The sequence below is a fragment of the Emys orbicularis genome, chromosome 5 (assembly GCF_028017835.1).
Source record: "Emys orbicularis isolate rEmyOrb1 chromosome 5, rEmyOrb1.hap1, whole genome shotgun sequence".
NCBI lineage: Eukaryota > Metazoa > Chordata > Testudines > Emydidae > Emys > Emys orbicularis.
The window spans coordinates 135518264-135531747 of NC_088687.1; the positions used below are offsets into that span (position 1 = coordinate 135518264).

A 13484-nucleotide genomic window follows, 5' to 3' on the forward strand; every position below is an offset into this window, starting at 1 on the left:
GGGTAGTACTGGCCAATTAGCTTCTGGTACAGATCAGCAGTAAATTAGTATCCCCTGGGAGCTGGCAGGAAACAAGGGAGGAATTGTGACTCAGAAAGGCATATGAGGAATAATGCCTCCTGGAGCTACTGCTGTGGCAGCTCACCTTCTGCAACAGCCCTTGCTCAGAGCTGTGTCTTAAGGCAAAGAGCAAGTCTACACTACAAAATTAAGTTGACCTAAGTGACTTAAACGTACAGCTACCGAAGTAATTGAATCAGTTTTTACATATCTGCACTATGCGCCCTCTGTAGGTGGTGTGTGTCCTTACCAGAAGCACTTGCACCAATTTAGCTGCCAGTGTGGAGCATTGTGGGATGGTTTCTGAAAGGAGTCAACGGTCGACGTAAGCAACACAATGTCTACATTGACACTGCATCAACCTAACGACATCAACTTAAGTGCTATGCCTCTTGTGGAGGTGGAGTTATTAAGTCGGTGTAGTGGGCGAGTTAGATCAGTGGGAGATAATTTTTTTCAAATCCTATATAAATAAATGTATATTTTTTCTCACAATTATAGTAATGCTACCTGACATTTCTGTAGTGGTTTCCATCCGAAAGCATTTTAGGGTTTTACAAGTACGTATTAATGACAACCAATATAGGAATCACTACACCCAGGACTCAAATGCAACCATCTCTGGGTTGTTTAAAAGTAACACTACACAACAGGCTAAGGCCCCAATCCACCAACTCATTTAAGCACATGAGGAATTCCACTGAAGTCAATGTAATAAAGTGCTTTGCTGGATCTGGGGCCAGGACCTGAAGAAAAGTAAAATGCATTAATCAGTTGAAACTATGTGGCAATGTGTTGTAGGTAAGCAAAATGCTATTATCCAAACTGGAATGTGGGCATGACACTGATGTTAAAAAGGTTTCATGGTTACCTAGAGACAACAAAGTATATTCCCCATTTTCTTGCTATTTTCCCATTGGTTTGTAATTAACTTACTCCTCTTGACATGTTGACATTTTAACTCATTTAGGTAGGTAGCTGTGTTTCATAACTTGCCAATCCACTGATTGCTTGTTGCCATTTGCATTTTTTTCAATTATAGGTAGGTAAACCATAGGGACTCCCAAGCAGACTTAGTTATATTGAACACATTCTGCATCCTTACCATGGTTTTTCATACCATTTCTTTCATCATAATGGGAAACAGACAAACGTACCAAGAATTATGGGTAGCTCCTCCATATAACATGAATCATTGCCATTTTGAGAAGAGACTTACATTGAACTTGGTTGGTTACCAGTTTCATTATGAAAATATCCAAAACTATAAGTAGTGTTCTAATAAAAGAAGACACACACAGAGGCAAACACACACGATATAGAGAGACCGGGAGGATGCATTTGTATTGCTGAGTAAATCACTTTGACCAATATTAATTGCCAAAAAAGAAAAAAAATAGATCCCATTTTATTTTCTTTGTATAAAAATGTCTATTTAATATAAATAGGTATTTAATTTGTGAAAACAAAATATCTAGAGATAAATATAATAGAAGATATTCACTGAACTTAGCTACATTTTAAATTACATTTAATAGCTAAATGAAGAGATAGAATAATATTTATTACTTCTTCAAAAACTATCTATAATAATAGGTCAATAATACATAATTTTAATTAAATTAATTTTAAATCAACCCAGTTGACCCATAACTCCTGATGGTTAAAGGCTGCCATGTGAATGATCCTAAAAGTTAACAAAAATGTTCACATCAGCCCTAAAAACTTTCACTTTGTTTTTACACTCTGCAACTACCCAGAGATAAAGATTACCTGTTTGAAAAATCAGGACCCTTGTTTATATCAAAGTTAAACCTATTTTAAGTATCAGATATGAATCCAGCCCCAAATGGTCATCCAGTAGAAAAGGTCTTAAACCCTAATGGTCAAATGGTAGTGAACTAGAAAGTTTGAAGATATTTTAAAGTGTTAATTTAAGATGGAGCTTGTGTGTGGAGGTAATCGGTAGTGCATGTTTCACTGTTATGCTACTTGTACACTGCATACCACTTGCAGCAGCAGGTAGGGTATGTTTAGCTACATTCCACAATCAAAAGCGGCTGCGTCAAAAACTGCAGCGTGTAGCTATATGTGTTAGTGAAAGCAGGGACGAGGCAGTGGGGAAAGGCTCAGCAGCAGGGAACTGCCAGAGCATGTTCCCACTGCCTCCCCACTTCCAAAGTCCTTCCCAGCTGCTGGAGTTTTTTCATTGCAGTGGTGAAAGGCTCGGGCACCTCCTTCCTATTGGAGTCTTATCCTGCTGCAGGGAGCTGTCAGAGCTTTTCCCTGCCACAGGGAGCTGCAGGAGCCTTTCTCCATTGCCTCCACACTGCTGGAGTCTTTCCCCTCTGTAGGATCTTTTCAATGCAGTGAGGAAAGACTCCAGAAGTGAGTAGGCAGAAGGACACTACACTGCTAAAAACAGCAGTGTCAGCAGGGAAGGCACTGCTTGGGCAAATAGAGAGCCATGTAAGGTATATACCTGGGTACATACCCACAGGGTCAAGGTGTGTCTTTGCTCATCTAAGAACTCTCTCACTGTCTACACTGATATTTAGCCCTGTACTAGGAGGGAATATCGTGTATGTACTCTGCATGCCACTGAAAGGAGTGTGCAGTGTAGATGTTCCTTTAAAGTAATCAAGTTTAAGGCCACAAGGGATCACCCAGATCATCTAGTCTGACTTCCCGTATATCACAGACAACTAATACCACGGCCACACTGACCCCAGTGAAATCCCCTTCTGATTTTATTTATACTGATGCAGGGCCCTGATTCAGCAAGGTACTTAAGCACATTGCTAACTTTAAGGGGACTTCAAATAAGACTACTCACTCACTTCAGCTTAGGTATGTGTTTAAGTACCTTGCTGAATTAAGGCCTAAATCCAGAATACAATGGATTTAGTGTAACTTAGCCCAGGTCTGCAATGCAGACTTCTGTCGGCACAGTTATGTTGGTCATGGGAGTGAAGAGGTATGATCCCTGACTAATGTAGTTGTGCCGATGGAGGTCCCTAGTGTAGACACAGCTATATCAGCAAAGCTGCACTTTTACCAGTACAGTTTGTTTTGCTTGTTGGGGGAGGTTTAATCACATGTGTACAAAGTGCAGTTTTGCTGGTATAACTGCATCCATATTAGGAGCACTTTGCTGGTAGTGTTTTTTCTTGCTTTCACCTTGTCCTATTAGTTGGGGTCAGCAGCTCTTGTTCAGGTCCAAGCACTCCTGTTGACTGCTTTGTCCAAGCTGACACCAACTTTCTTCATGTCCTACTTTGGCATCTCAAACCACCTTTTTCTCATTCTTCCTCCTGGTCTTTGTCCCATGACTACTAGATCTGATACTCTCTGACCAACACACCCCATGTCTCATTGTCTCACATGACCCAACCATCTTAGTTGATACTCTCTCCGCTTTTCCATGATGGGGGCCACCTGCATGATAACTCATACCATTTCATTGTGTGACCCCATCCATCAACTCTTGTCTTCCTAGTGTTCACCTAAGCATTCTCATTTTGGCAGTATGAAGTAGTTGTTCTTCTCTCATTCATCCACTAACTTTCTGACCCATATGTCATGGCTAGTGTAATTATGGTCTTATACACTTTGCTCTTTAGCTTACTTGCCATATTCTTATTGCAGAGAACTCCTGTCAACTCCTTCCATTTGCACCAAGCGCTCTTCATGTGACCCCTAATATCTGCTCCATGGTCCTCGCATGGCTCAACACTGAACTGAGGTATTTAAATTGTTGCACAGACTTTAACTCTGTACCATCTAATTATACTGGCTTCTCATTGTCCCTCTCAATAAAGCTTTGCATGTATTCCGTCTTTTGTTGGTTGATTCATAAACCATTTTCTTCTAATGCAGCCCTCCAGTATAGTGGTATTGCTATACCAGTTTAAAAAAAAGCACAATAGTGGTATTGCTATATCAGTAAAATGTTCTTAGTGTCGATATGGCCTTACATCAGAATCTGGCCCCTATATTCTAGCACTGAACAATATATTGGGCCAGATTCATAGCTGGAGTAACTCAATGTAGCTCATTTCAATGGAGTTAGGACACTTTACAGCAGCTTTGCTTGATTGGGTCAGCTAGACCATGCCCCTGACAGTGCAGGATTGGTCCCTATTGCACATTTTCTCAAATTATAGAATCTAGAGTAAGAAAGGCCTGTTGTTGTAGCACAAAGGATCAGATTTATGTGCTTTAGCAGTCATCCATTAGCAGTAATTCCATTCCAGCTGAAATTTTGAAAATTGCTTTCTCAAAATACCATTCTTATGTCAATGGCTGATGTTCCAAATTGTCAGCATTTAGCCTTTGAATGAGGTATCATGAGAGCATAAATTTTAACACTTGAAATGAAAATATGGAACACAAGCCAAATGGAAGCCACTGAGTTTTTAATGTTGTCCAGCTACAGCTATGTAAGTATTATTATTATTGGCTTCTTTTCATCCTGATAGGAACTGAATGTTAAGAAACTGTACTTTCTTCCATGCATCTGGCATAAATCCCACAGGAAGCAGGGATATAGATCCTTGTGTTGTTGGTTCAGTAGTCTTAAAGCAATGGGGGAAATATCTGACATTTCTAACTAACTAGAGTGGCGTGGGAGGCAGTGAAACTGGACATGTGGATGAGGGTTCTATTTGGGATGCAGTGTTTTTTTATCCGAGTGTAACAGGGCATAGTAGGGTCCCACTTGGTCCTGCCTCTTCTCTGCTCCAAAAACCGCTCCAAGACCTTCCAGCTCAGCAGGCACCAGTGCAGTTTATTTATATAATGCCATCCCACCACCTTCTCACCAGGTACAGCTTGGGGGTTCCAGCCTTGAGGACTTCTTAACCCCTGGACCCAGAAGGGCAGAGGTACCATGCTCCTTCCCTTCCCTGGCTTCCTCCTTTCTGCCTGCCTCCCTTGGCTTCCTTCCTCTGAGCCTTTTATACAGCCCCAGCCTAATTAGGCTGGCAGCTATTTCCCCTTTGCAAACAGGTGCAGGTTTCTCTAGCCAGCTCCAATTTACCTCCCTTAATTGGAGCAGGGGTGACAGAGGGTGGCTCAGGAGTTCCTGCACAACGCCCTGTCACACCCAGTGTAACTATATTAGAAAGTTTGTATTTGACATCTGCATTAAAAATACAGCAAACGAGTAGATCACACATGAGAAAACTACAAAGCCATTTCTTTAAATGTAATGAGTTCATATTATCCACATATTGCAGAACACTTCAACTCTCTTTGCAAAGGCATCCAATTTCTTGTACAATCTAATGTTACAACAATAAAATCCTCGAAACCATTCTGCCGTCTCAGCTGGATCTTTTAGTGTCTGTGGATGGATAACAGACACAGTCCCTCCTACATCTGGTTTGAGGAAAAGACCTAATCACAGGGTGGAGGAGAGGATGAAGGTCCCATCACAAAAATAAAATAAGATTACGTCTCCTAGAGTGGTTGAGTCAAACAATACTTTGGAGAAGGCACAAGATCCCAACCTATCACAGAAGATGCATTGTCAGCATGGATACTGAAGCTGCCCAGAATGAAAAGTTTCTTGAGAATCCAATGATCCAACAAGCAGTTAGGTAAAAATTCAGGTGAGTGGTCTGCATGCAGCCAGAACTTCATAAAACATTTTATGCTGGGATTCACAAGCAGACAAATACACACAAATCAGTCCATCTTTGATACTGGACATCTCCTGAACCTGAGATCGTATATAAAACCCACAGCCAGGTCTCTTCACTAACCCTCCTGAATCTGAGCACCCATTTATGTCAGATGCATGAAAGAAAGTGCAGGCTTTCATATTCAGTTGCTATTACATCTATAAGAGTTCGATATAGGGTAGCTGGTCAATACTATTGATTTGTCTCCTCCTGGGTTGAATTTTGTATTGTATGCCTTTTGTGAGAAGGTTTAAGGATGTAACAAATATATCTAGATTTTTTTTATATTTCAATTTTTCCAAGTGAATGTAATGCTTCTATAAAGGTGTTAGATTGCCAACCCTGGAGACCAGTCTCGCTTATTTATCCAGAGAACAGGTACAGCAACTAGAGAGACAGTGCATGTTTTTCCTTACTGTCTTACCTGGAGATATTTGGAAAAGACTCATGTTGATTGGTTATTGCACAATCAACACCAAGTAGGGTAACTATCAGACACAAAGTGCAATGGACTTTCAGTACAATGGCATCAATAAAGCACATAGACTAGCACATTTCTTTTCATAAGAGTGTGTTAGCCACAGCTGTTGCTCGTGATTTTGTCAGTGTGATCAAACAGGACAATGTGGCATTTCAATCTATATTGCTAAAAAAGTGTGACTGTCCAACTTTTTTTCCATTTGTAAGACTGTCAGAACCTCTGTGTATGTGTTATCTTCCTGTCTTCATCTGAGATGATATCTCACATTCCAAGGCAAATTGCTTCCTAACTAAATTCAGATGCTTGAGGTTGCCTTTGCCCAGGTCAACATAAGAAGAGTTTGAGGATGACTTTGCTGGCATACATGGTTTTCCTCAGGGGAGCTTACCAAAACCATCAATCACATTCAGTCCTGAAATGAATAGGATGTAATAGCATTGCTGAATGGCAGATATTGGCAGAACAACAGTTCATTGCTTCTATACTGGCATGGTGTTTCATTGCTTGCCAACTAATATTTTGCATCTTGTATAAAACTCACAAGTGCTGAACACTTGTAAGATGTTGAGTTCCCTCCATTTCCACGGAAGTCAGTGAGAGCATTCAAGGCCTGATCCAAGACCTAATCAATGGAAAGATTTCTTTTGATTTCAGTGAGCTCAACCTTGCAGGACTGGGCCCATAGCAAAAGGAAGAAGGAAAAGAAGTCCTGACCACATGAAATATGATCACACAGGTAGTAGTAGAGGATCTAATATTCCAGTTGATATGATAGTCCGTCAGCTAGCAAATGCATAACTCAATTTTTCAGCACAGGCGTAGCCATGTTACAGGTTATGTGAAGATTCTGGTCAATCACCGAATATGTTATTTGTGAATATAAAGTGGCTCATTATGTAGATACTATTGGCCATTTTACTCCTTAAAAGAAGCAGTTTGGAATTTCTGGATACTTTGCAAATAAATTAAAACACAAACAAATGAGTTACAAATTCAGTAGATATCCCAAGAAAGAACAAAGAACAAGGGGAAGTAAAATAAGCCAATCCCCACTCATTTTATTCTCAAGAGTAGTCTTGTACATGTCAAATTTTGGTGGCCTCAGTGGGATTACCTGAATGAGTAAAATGAGCAGGATTAAGCCCAATTTAGACACCAAAGACACTTTTTCATCACTTATGTCAATTCTGCAAATGTTTATACAGCTGAATAACTTTACCCATAGGAGTAGTCCTATTGAGCTCAATGTCACAGTTACAAATGTAAAGTGTTTGCAGGACTAGGATTTAAGTGAATAATGCTCCATTTGGCCAACTTTTAGAATTTGCAAGAGAGGTCATTCAAGACAAGTGCTAGAGGACAATAATCACATATTTGGCATCAATAGATATTTAACAATTCATCAGATTTGGTTGGTTCAACACCATTTCCTTTAGCAATTACATGTTATGTTACCGAGTTACATTAGGAAATCATAACTCATTTGGTCAAAGTTTTATTCTGAGCATCAGAATCTTGAAAGGAACTTTAACAACAAATGCAAAGGTACTTACAATGCAGTCTGGGTAATTCACATGCTTTAAGATTTTTTGTACTAAATATCCTTGGGACACTCATTTCTATATATATGCAGAATAATGCAACCCTCCCTCCAATCCTTCTCTCCAATTTATAATCACCTAGTAATGTTACACAGCTAATCTCAGCCTCTACTTTAAAAAGGGAAAATAAAAGGAAGCCTTTTCCTTTGTGAAGACAACCCTGGTGTATCTACAGATTTGGGGTTATTTATGGTTCTCTGTACAGTTCCCTAGAGCTAGTATTTGGTATCTGTGAAAACCATAGCCATGTGTCTCTTCATTTTGTGGAGGATCCATGATTTTTCATGGTTATGGGGGCAGAGTTGCATGAAATGCTACCAACGACAGCCTTCTCAGCTGTCTGAATCTGAGCCACTTCCTCTGCTCTGAATCTCTTTCAGTGTCTGGCCTCAAAAAGGAATAATTCATGAGCATGATAAAGACAGTGTGGTCCAGTGGCCTAGGCATAGAATCGAGAAGAAGTGACTGCTGCGTCCTAATTCTGACTCTAATATGGGCTTCTTCTGTGGCCTTGGTCAATACAATTAGACCAAAATAATTTAAAATGCCTTTTCCATATGGGTAAATTCATTTTTGGATGCCTAAACTGATGGTCTAATTATTGAGACCTACTGAGAACCCACAACACCCAGTTCAGTAAGTGAATCCTGAGGGTGCTTAGCACTTCTGAAAAAAATCAGTTCCTTGTTGTCTCCAATTAAACAGGCCAAGAATTATGGCAAACAGCATCTGTGGATACTTTTGAAATTGTTGTCCTTAATCTCTCTGTCTTATTTTTCCAAACTGCCAAATGAAGATAATTACATACCTTATGGGGGTGTTGTGATTATTAATTAGTTAATGTTTGTAAAATGCTACAAAAGTGTGAAAACTCACCAAGATCTCATGGCTCCAAGATCACTGGTTTATTTCGATAAATGTTCTTTGCAAAATATTTTTAAACTTTTGCCTGGACCTGGGTACAAGATGATCTCCATTTCTCCAAAAGCCCCATTCCATCCCCAACCTCATATTTTTTTCATGTACATTCCAAGGCTATTAAGCATGTCACTGAGAACATGGTTGGTGTTGCCTCTAAATGTTCAACCTTGCTTATGAGACCCTAAGCAGATTGATACCTCTTATACTTTAAATCTTCTTTGTCAGCAACGTTCCCAGTGTAATCAATTGAGCAGCTAATATTTAGTGATGGGCTTCTGTAAATCCAAGTTGCTATCCTGGATATCTCTGCTAATGGTGTTGGCAAATGATGGCCATGACTCTGAAGCTATTTCTAATTTTACTGGAGAATACTGTGGTGACTCTGGTGCCACTTCTAATGAGTTGGCAAGAATTCTTTTGCAGCACTAATTCTATTAGCATGAGTACTTCCCATATACTGCACTCTGCAACTAACGTCTGGGGAAGAAGTAATAAGGATAGCTCAGGGTAGAATTTACGTGAGGGCGAAGCTATCAGATGCCTCTGTATTAACATGGTTTCTCTCCCTTGGGCTGTGGTTTTTTTTTTTTGGCCAAATGTTTTGGTGGAATCCATAACAAGCTGACAAGTATCAGAGGGGTAGCCGTGTTAGTTTGAATCTGTAAAAAGCAACAGAGGGTCCTATGGCACCTTTAAGACTAACAGAAGTATTGGAGCATAAGCTTTCGTGGGTGAATGCCCACTTCATCAGACGCACTTGTGTCTGATGAAGTGGGCATTCACCCACGAAAGCTTATGCTCCAATACTTCTGTTAGTCTTAAAGGTGCCATAGGACCCTCTGTTGCTTATAACAAGATGAAATATTGTTATGTGTTTCATTTATTGCCTCAGTTCCTTTGTCTGATCCTGTCACCTCCATTACTATTGTTTTCCCTTCATCCTACTTCTTTCATGTAAATTTAACGTAGTGTAAATTAAATGTAATTCTTATATTTGCTCTTGCTGTTAGAAGCCTTGCTCTGCTGAATCACCATCTTTCACCAGATTCTCTTGTTTGGACCAGCTTCCAGCAGTGATACAACCAGGTTTATGATGGAAATGGTCGACTAAGTAACAATGGCAATGACAGAAAAAGATGAAGTTTTTATAACTCAGAAGATGCTCTCAGAACAACAAGATATACAATCTTCAGAACTTGTGGTCAACTGGGATGTTTTATACAGTACAAGTGCTGCATCCTTTCATTGTTGGTATCCTCCGTCCAACCCCCACCCACTAGCTCTCGTTGTTTTGATCTTTTTTGCCAGGGAGAGTGCAGACTGGGAACTGGTGAGACCTGGATAGGGAAGGTAGGTGTCTCAAAAATTATCTGAGGACCTAATGGTTTAAAGCACGACTGGGAGTCATGACTCCATGGATTTCTTTCTGCCCATGACTTGCTATGATGGCATTGTTCAAGCCATTTACCCTTCCGCCATGGGTTTTGTGAGGCTACATTGTTTGCAAAGTTCTTTGGGATACTCAAATGAGATACATTGTGAAAATGCAAAGTAGCATTATTAGTTATTAGTTAAGTGAGTCTGGCAGATGACTGATTGGCTAATGCCTTTGAGAGAGGACTCTCCTACAGATAAAAAGTCTAGGGTATGAAGGTGGTCATAGTCTCCTTCCTGGTTCCTCTGACCACTGGCATTTAGCCAGCTATGGTTTAACATTTTACCAGTGGTTCAAGTGACCGCAGGACAAGATTTAAAAGAATTGTGATTTAAACCAACATGAAGGGTTCCCCGACTGCTATGGGTCTGACTCTCTTTTCAGTGAAACAGGGATAAATCAAGAGTAACACATTTGATGTCGATGGAGTTACACCACTCTAAAAAATGCAAACGAGGGCAGAATGATGATCCTCCATCTGCCAGCTGACAGTTTTTGAACAGACGGAGCATTTCACAATTTCACAACTCCTCCCTCATTCCCAATATCATAAAAGGAAAAGGAGGAGATAACAGTCATTTCTAGCCAAGAAGCCTCTAATTCAACTTCTGAGAGAGTTCAGACTGGCAAGTGTTGAGGATTTGGGAATCATAGGGATGCCCATTAATCACACTGATAATGTGTGTGGATTCATGCAGTTGAAGCCATATAATTAAGCTGCTACTCAGAATTTAGCAGTATGTGCTTGAGGAAGTCACATAGGATTTCTGTGTGTTTATCTGCTTCACATACATGTATAGATAAACCTGAGTAATTCTTTTGTTCTTACACTGCTAGCCAGTGTGAGTGCCAAACTGATCCAAGACAAACTTGGATGTGTGCCTTCATTTTTTTTAATAAATAGTATTGTCAAGTAATTTTCAATTCGTAAAAGAAGTTGGGAAGGATTAACTAGTTCAAAGAGCGGATATTTGGAACAAATTGCTCAGCTTGCTGCAGTTACAGTCCCCATATTACACACTAAATGAGATCAGTGAAAAAAACTGGACCACCGTTTTTGGGTTTTTTTTTTTACCTTACTTTAAGTATGTAACTTTCATGTACAAATACCAGAAAGTAAAATAAATATTGCCAATGACAGAATAAATATTTTATTCCATGCAGTGTGGAATATAAGTACTTTGTACTCCCAATTTCTTTATTGTCTTTAGCATATTTGCCAATAAAATAATTGAACAGGGGAAGTGGATAGCACTGTAGATTAGTAATAGGCTATTTAGCCTTTCACTTTCAGGCTGCAGTGTCCATTATAATCCTGGGATAGTACTGACAGAAATTTGTTATTATGACTAGCCATAGGCATCTGCCTGATTTGTTGTTGCTTAGGGTTGTGTCACTTTGCATGTCCATCCCTTTACTGTCCTTCATTCAAACCCCATCCACTGGTTGGCCCACTGTGGACCCCCCCCCCCCCCCCTCATTTATCTTGGAAGATATATTTGGGGAACCAACCCTCCATAGCCTTCAAGTGACAAATGCACTGATCCCACTGCATGTCTAATATATGCCAGTGACCTAGAGATGGAAGATTCTGCATCTTGTACCCAATTCCTCAGAGCTATCCAGTCATCTGAAAAAAAGTATGTCATCCATCAGACTAAATTACACTTAGGTTGAAAAGGCTATGATCATGCTCTCTTTGTCTTTTGATTTATAGAGTATGCATTACCACCTTCCAGTACCGTTCACTGTGATATGATAAGGCCCCACACAGAGTTGGGAAGGAGCTTTAAATGAACAAGAAGAGCAATATCTCTGCCATCCCTAGAGGCCAAAATCCTCACATGACCCTTCTTCTGCCCTTTAGTAAGAGAGCTCTGACATTGTGACAGCTTTAATAGTAGCCAAGAGGCAGAACAAGAGTAAAAGATCTTTGCAGTCCATCTTGTCTTTCTAAAATGCTGAGGGATATAGGGGGGGAAAACACACACAAGTAGTAATACCAGGACCCAAGAAAAGAAAAGCAAGCTTTAAGAACTATTAAATATAAAAGCTATGTTTAAATAACATAAGGGCTGTAACACAAACCAGCAAAGCCAGGATATTCCGTTAGAGCTCATTCGGCTACTACATTAATTTACAGCATTCTGAAGCTTTGACTTTGAATTTCAAAGATTGTGTCTAGTTTGCGTCTAAATGTTAATCATGTGTTTTGGACTTACATCGTTTTCTTAATATGTTTTTGTCTCCTTTTTAATATTTTTTTGTAGAAAGGTTCTTAAAAATGGGCTGATGTCAGCAAGTAGGCATACACATATTTAGAATTAAGCAGAAAAAAAAAAATATAGAAGATCTGGAGAAAAGAAATGTTCCGTCTATCCTAAAAAAGTAGACATATCTACACAGTTAATAATAATAATAATAAATACAGGAATAACAATATCTTCCATTTATAAAGCACCTTTAATCCCAAGCACTTTACAAAGTAAGGGCCTGATTCTTCACCAGTGAAGTCAATGGAAGTTTAGCTACTGATTTCAAGGGGACCAGGATTGGGCTCTTAAATTGATATGAACCATATTCAGTGGGATCCCTTCACCCATTACTAAAATGTGGCCATCTCTGAAGGAGAATGTGGTAACTGTTTTACAACTCAGAGAAAGTCTGCACAACAATCTAGATTGGGAAATGAAGAAAAACATCTTTTAAAGTTTAGAAAAATAACATGCAACTGATTTTGTGTGAGCTCTGTACTTTAACCCCTCCCCAAAAAACTAAACCGACCAACAAACAAAATCCTCTCTTAAAAATCTTTCCCCTTCCCTCCCCCCCGCCCAAAAACAGTCAAAGCTTTACATGAAGGTATAAATTAGAAACAAGGTTACTCACCGTGGAGGAGTCACTGCTTCCGTTCCCAAGCGTAGCTCCCTCAGCACAGGTGGGTAGGTGGGTAGAAAGTTGACTAGCCCTGCCCCCATCTATGACATCACATTCTACCTCATAAAAGGTAGTGAAAGTGCTCTGAACTCCAGTCTGATTTCCGAGAGATACAGAAAAGAGAGAGTGAGAGAGAGAGCAAGAGAAATATTGTACCCTAGTGCAGAGGGGAGAAGAGGAGAAAATGTGTGCTGAAGGAGCTATGCTTGGTAAAGGAAACAGGGACTCTTCCATGGTGAGTAACCCCACTGTGAGATTCCTCTCACTTGCTCCCTTACTACAGGTAAGAAAAGTACTGAACAATTTGCTAAGAGGGGAAAAGTGAGCTATGGTGCTGTATGAATGATGAAAACTAGAAGGGC

At 39.9% G+C, this 13484-nt stretch overlaps 1 protein-coding gene across 6 annotated transcripts in view; it reads right to left on the minus strand.

Moving 5' to 3' along the window:
* The window catches only part of CTNNA2 (catenin alpha 2), a 658570-nt gene that overhangs the window by 10356 nt on the left and 634730 nt on the right, over nt 1-13484 (minus strand). For 3 of the 6 annotated variants that reach the window (XM_065405684.1, XM_065405683.1, XM_065405682.1), the window contains one exon: nt 13075-13218. The exons of the other annotated variants lie outside the window; for them this stretch is intronic. In XM_065405684.1, the coding sequence (XP_065261756.1) occupies nt 13075-13218 (144 nt within the window). The remainder of the gene's footprint in view (nt 1-13074; nt 13219-13484) is intronic. 6 annotated transcript variants of the gene reach the window in all.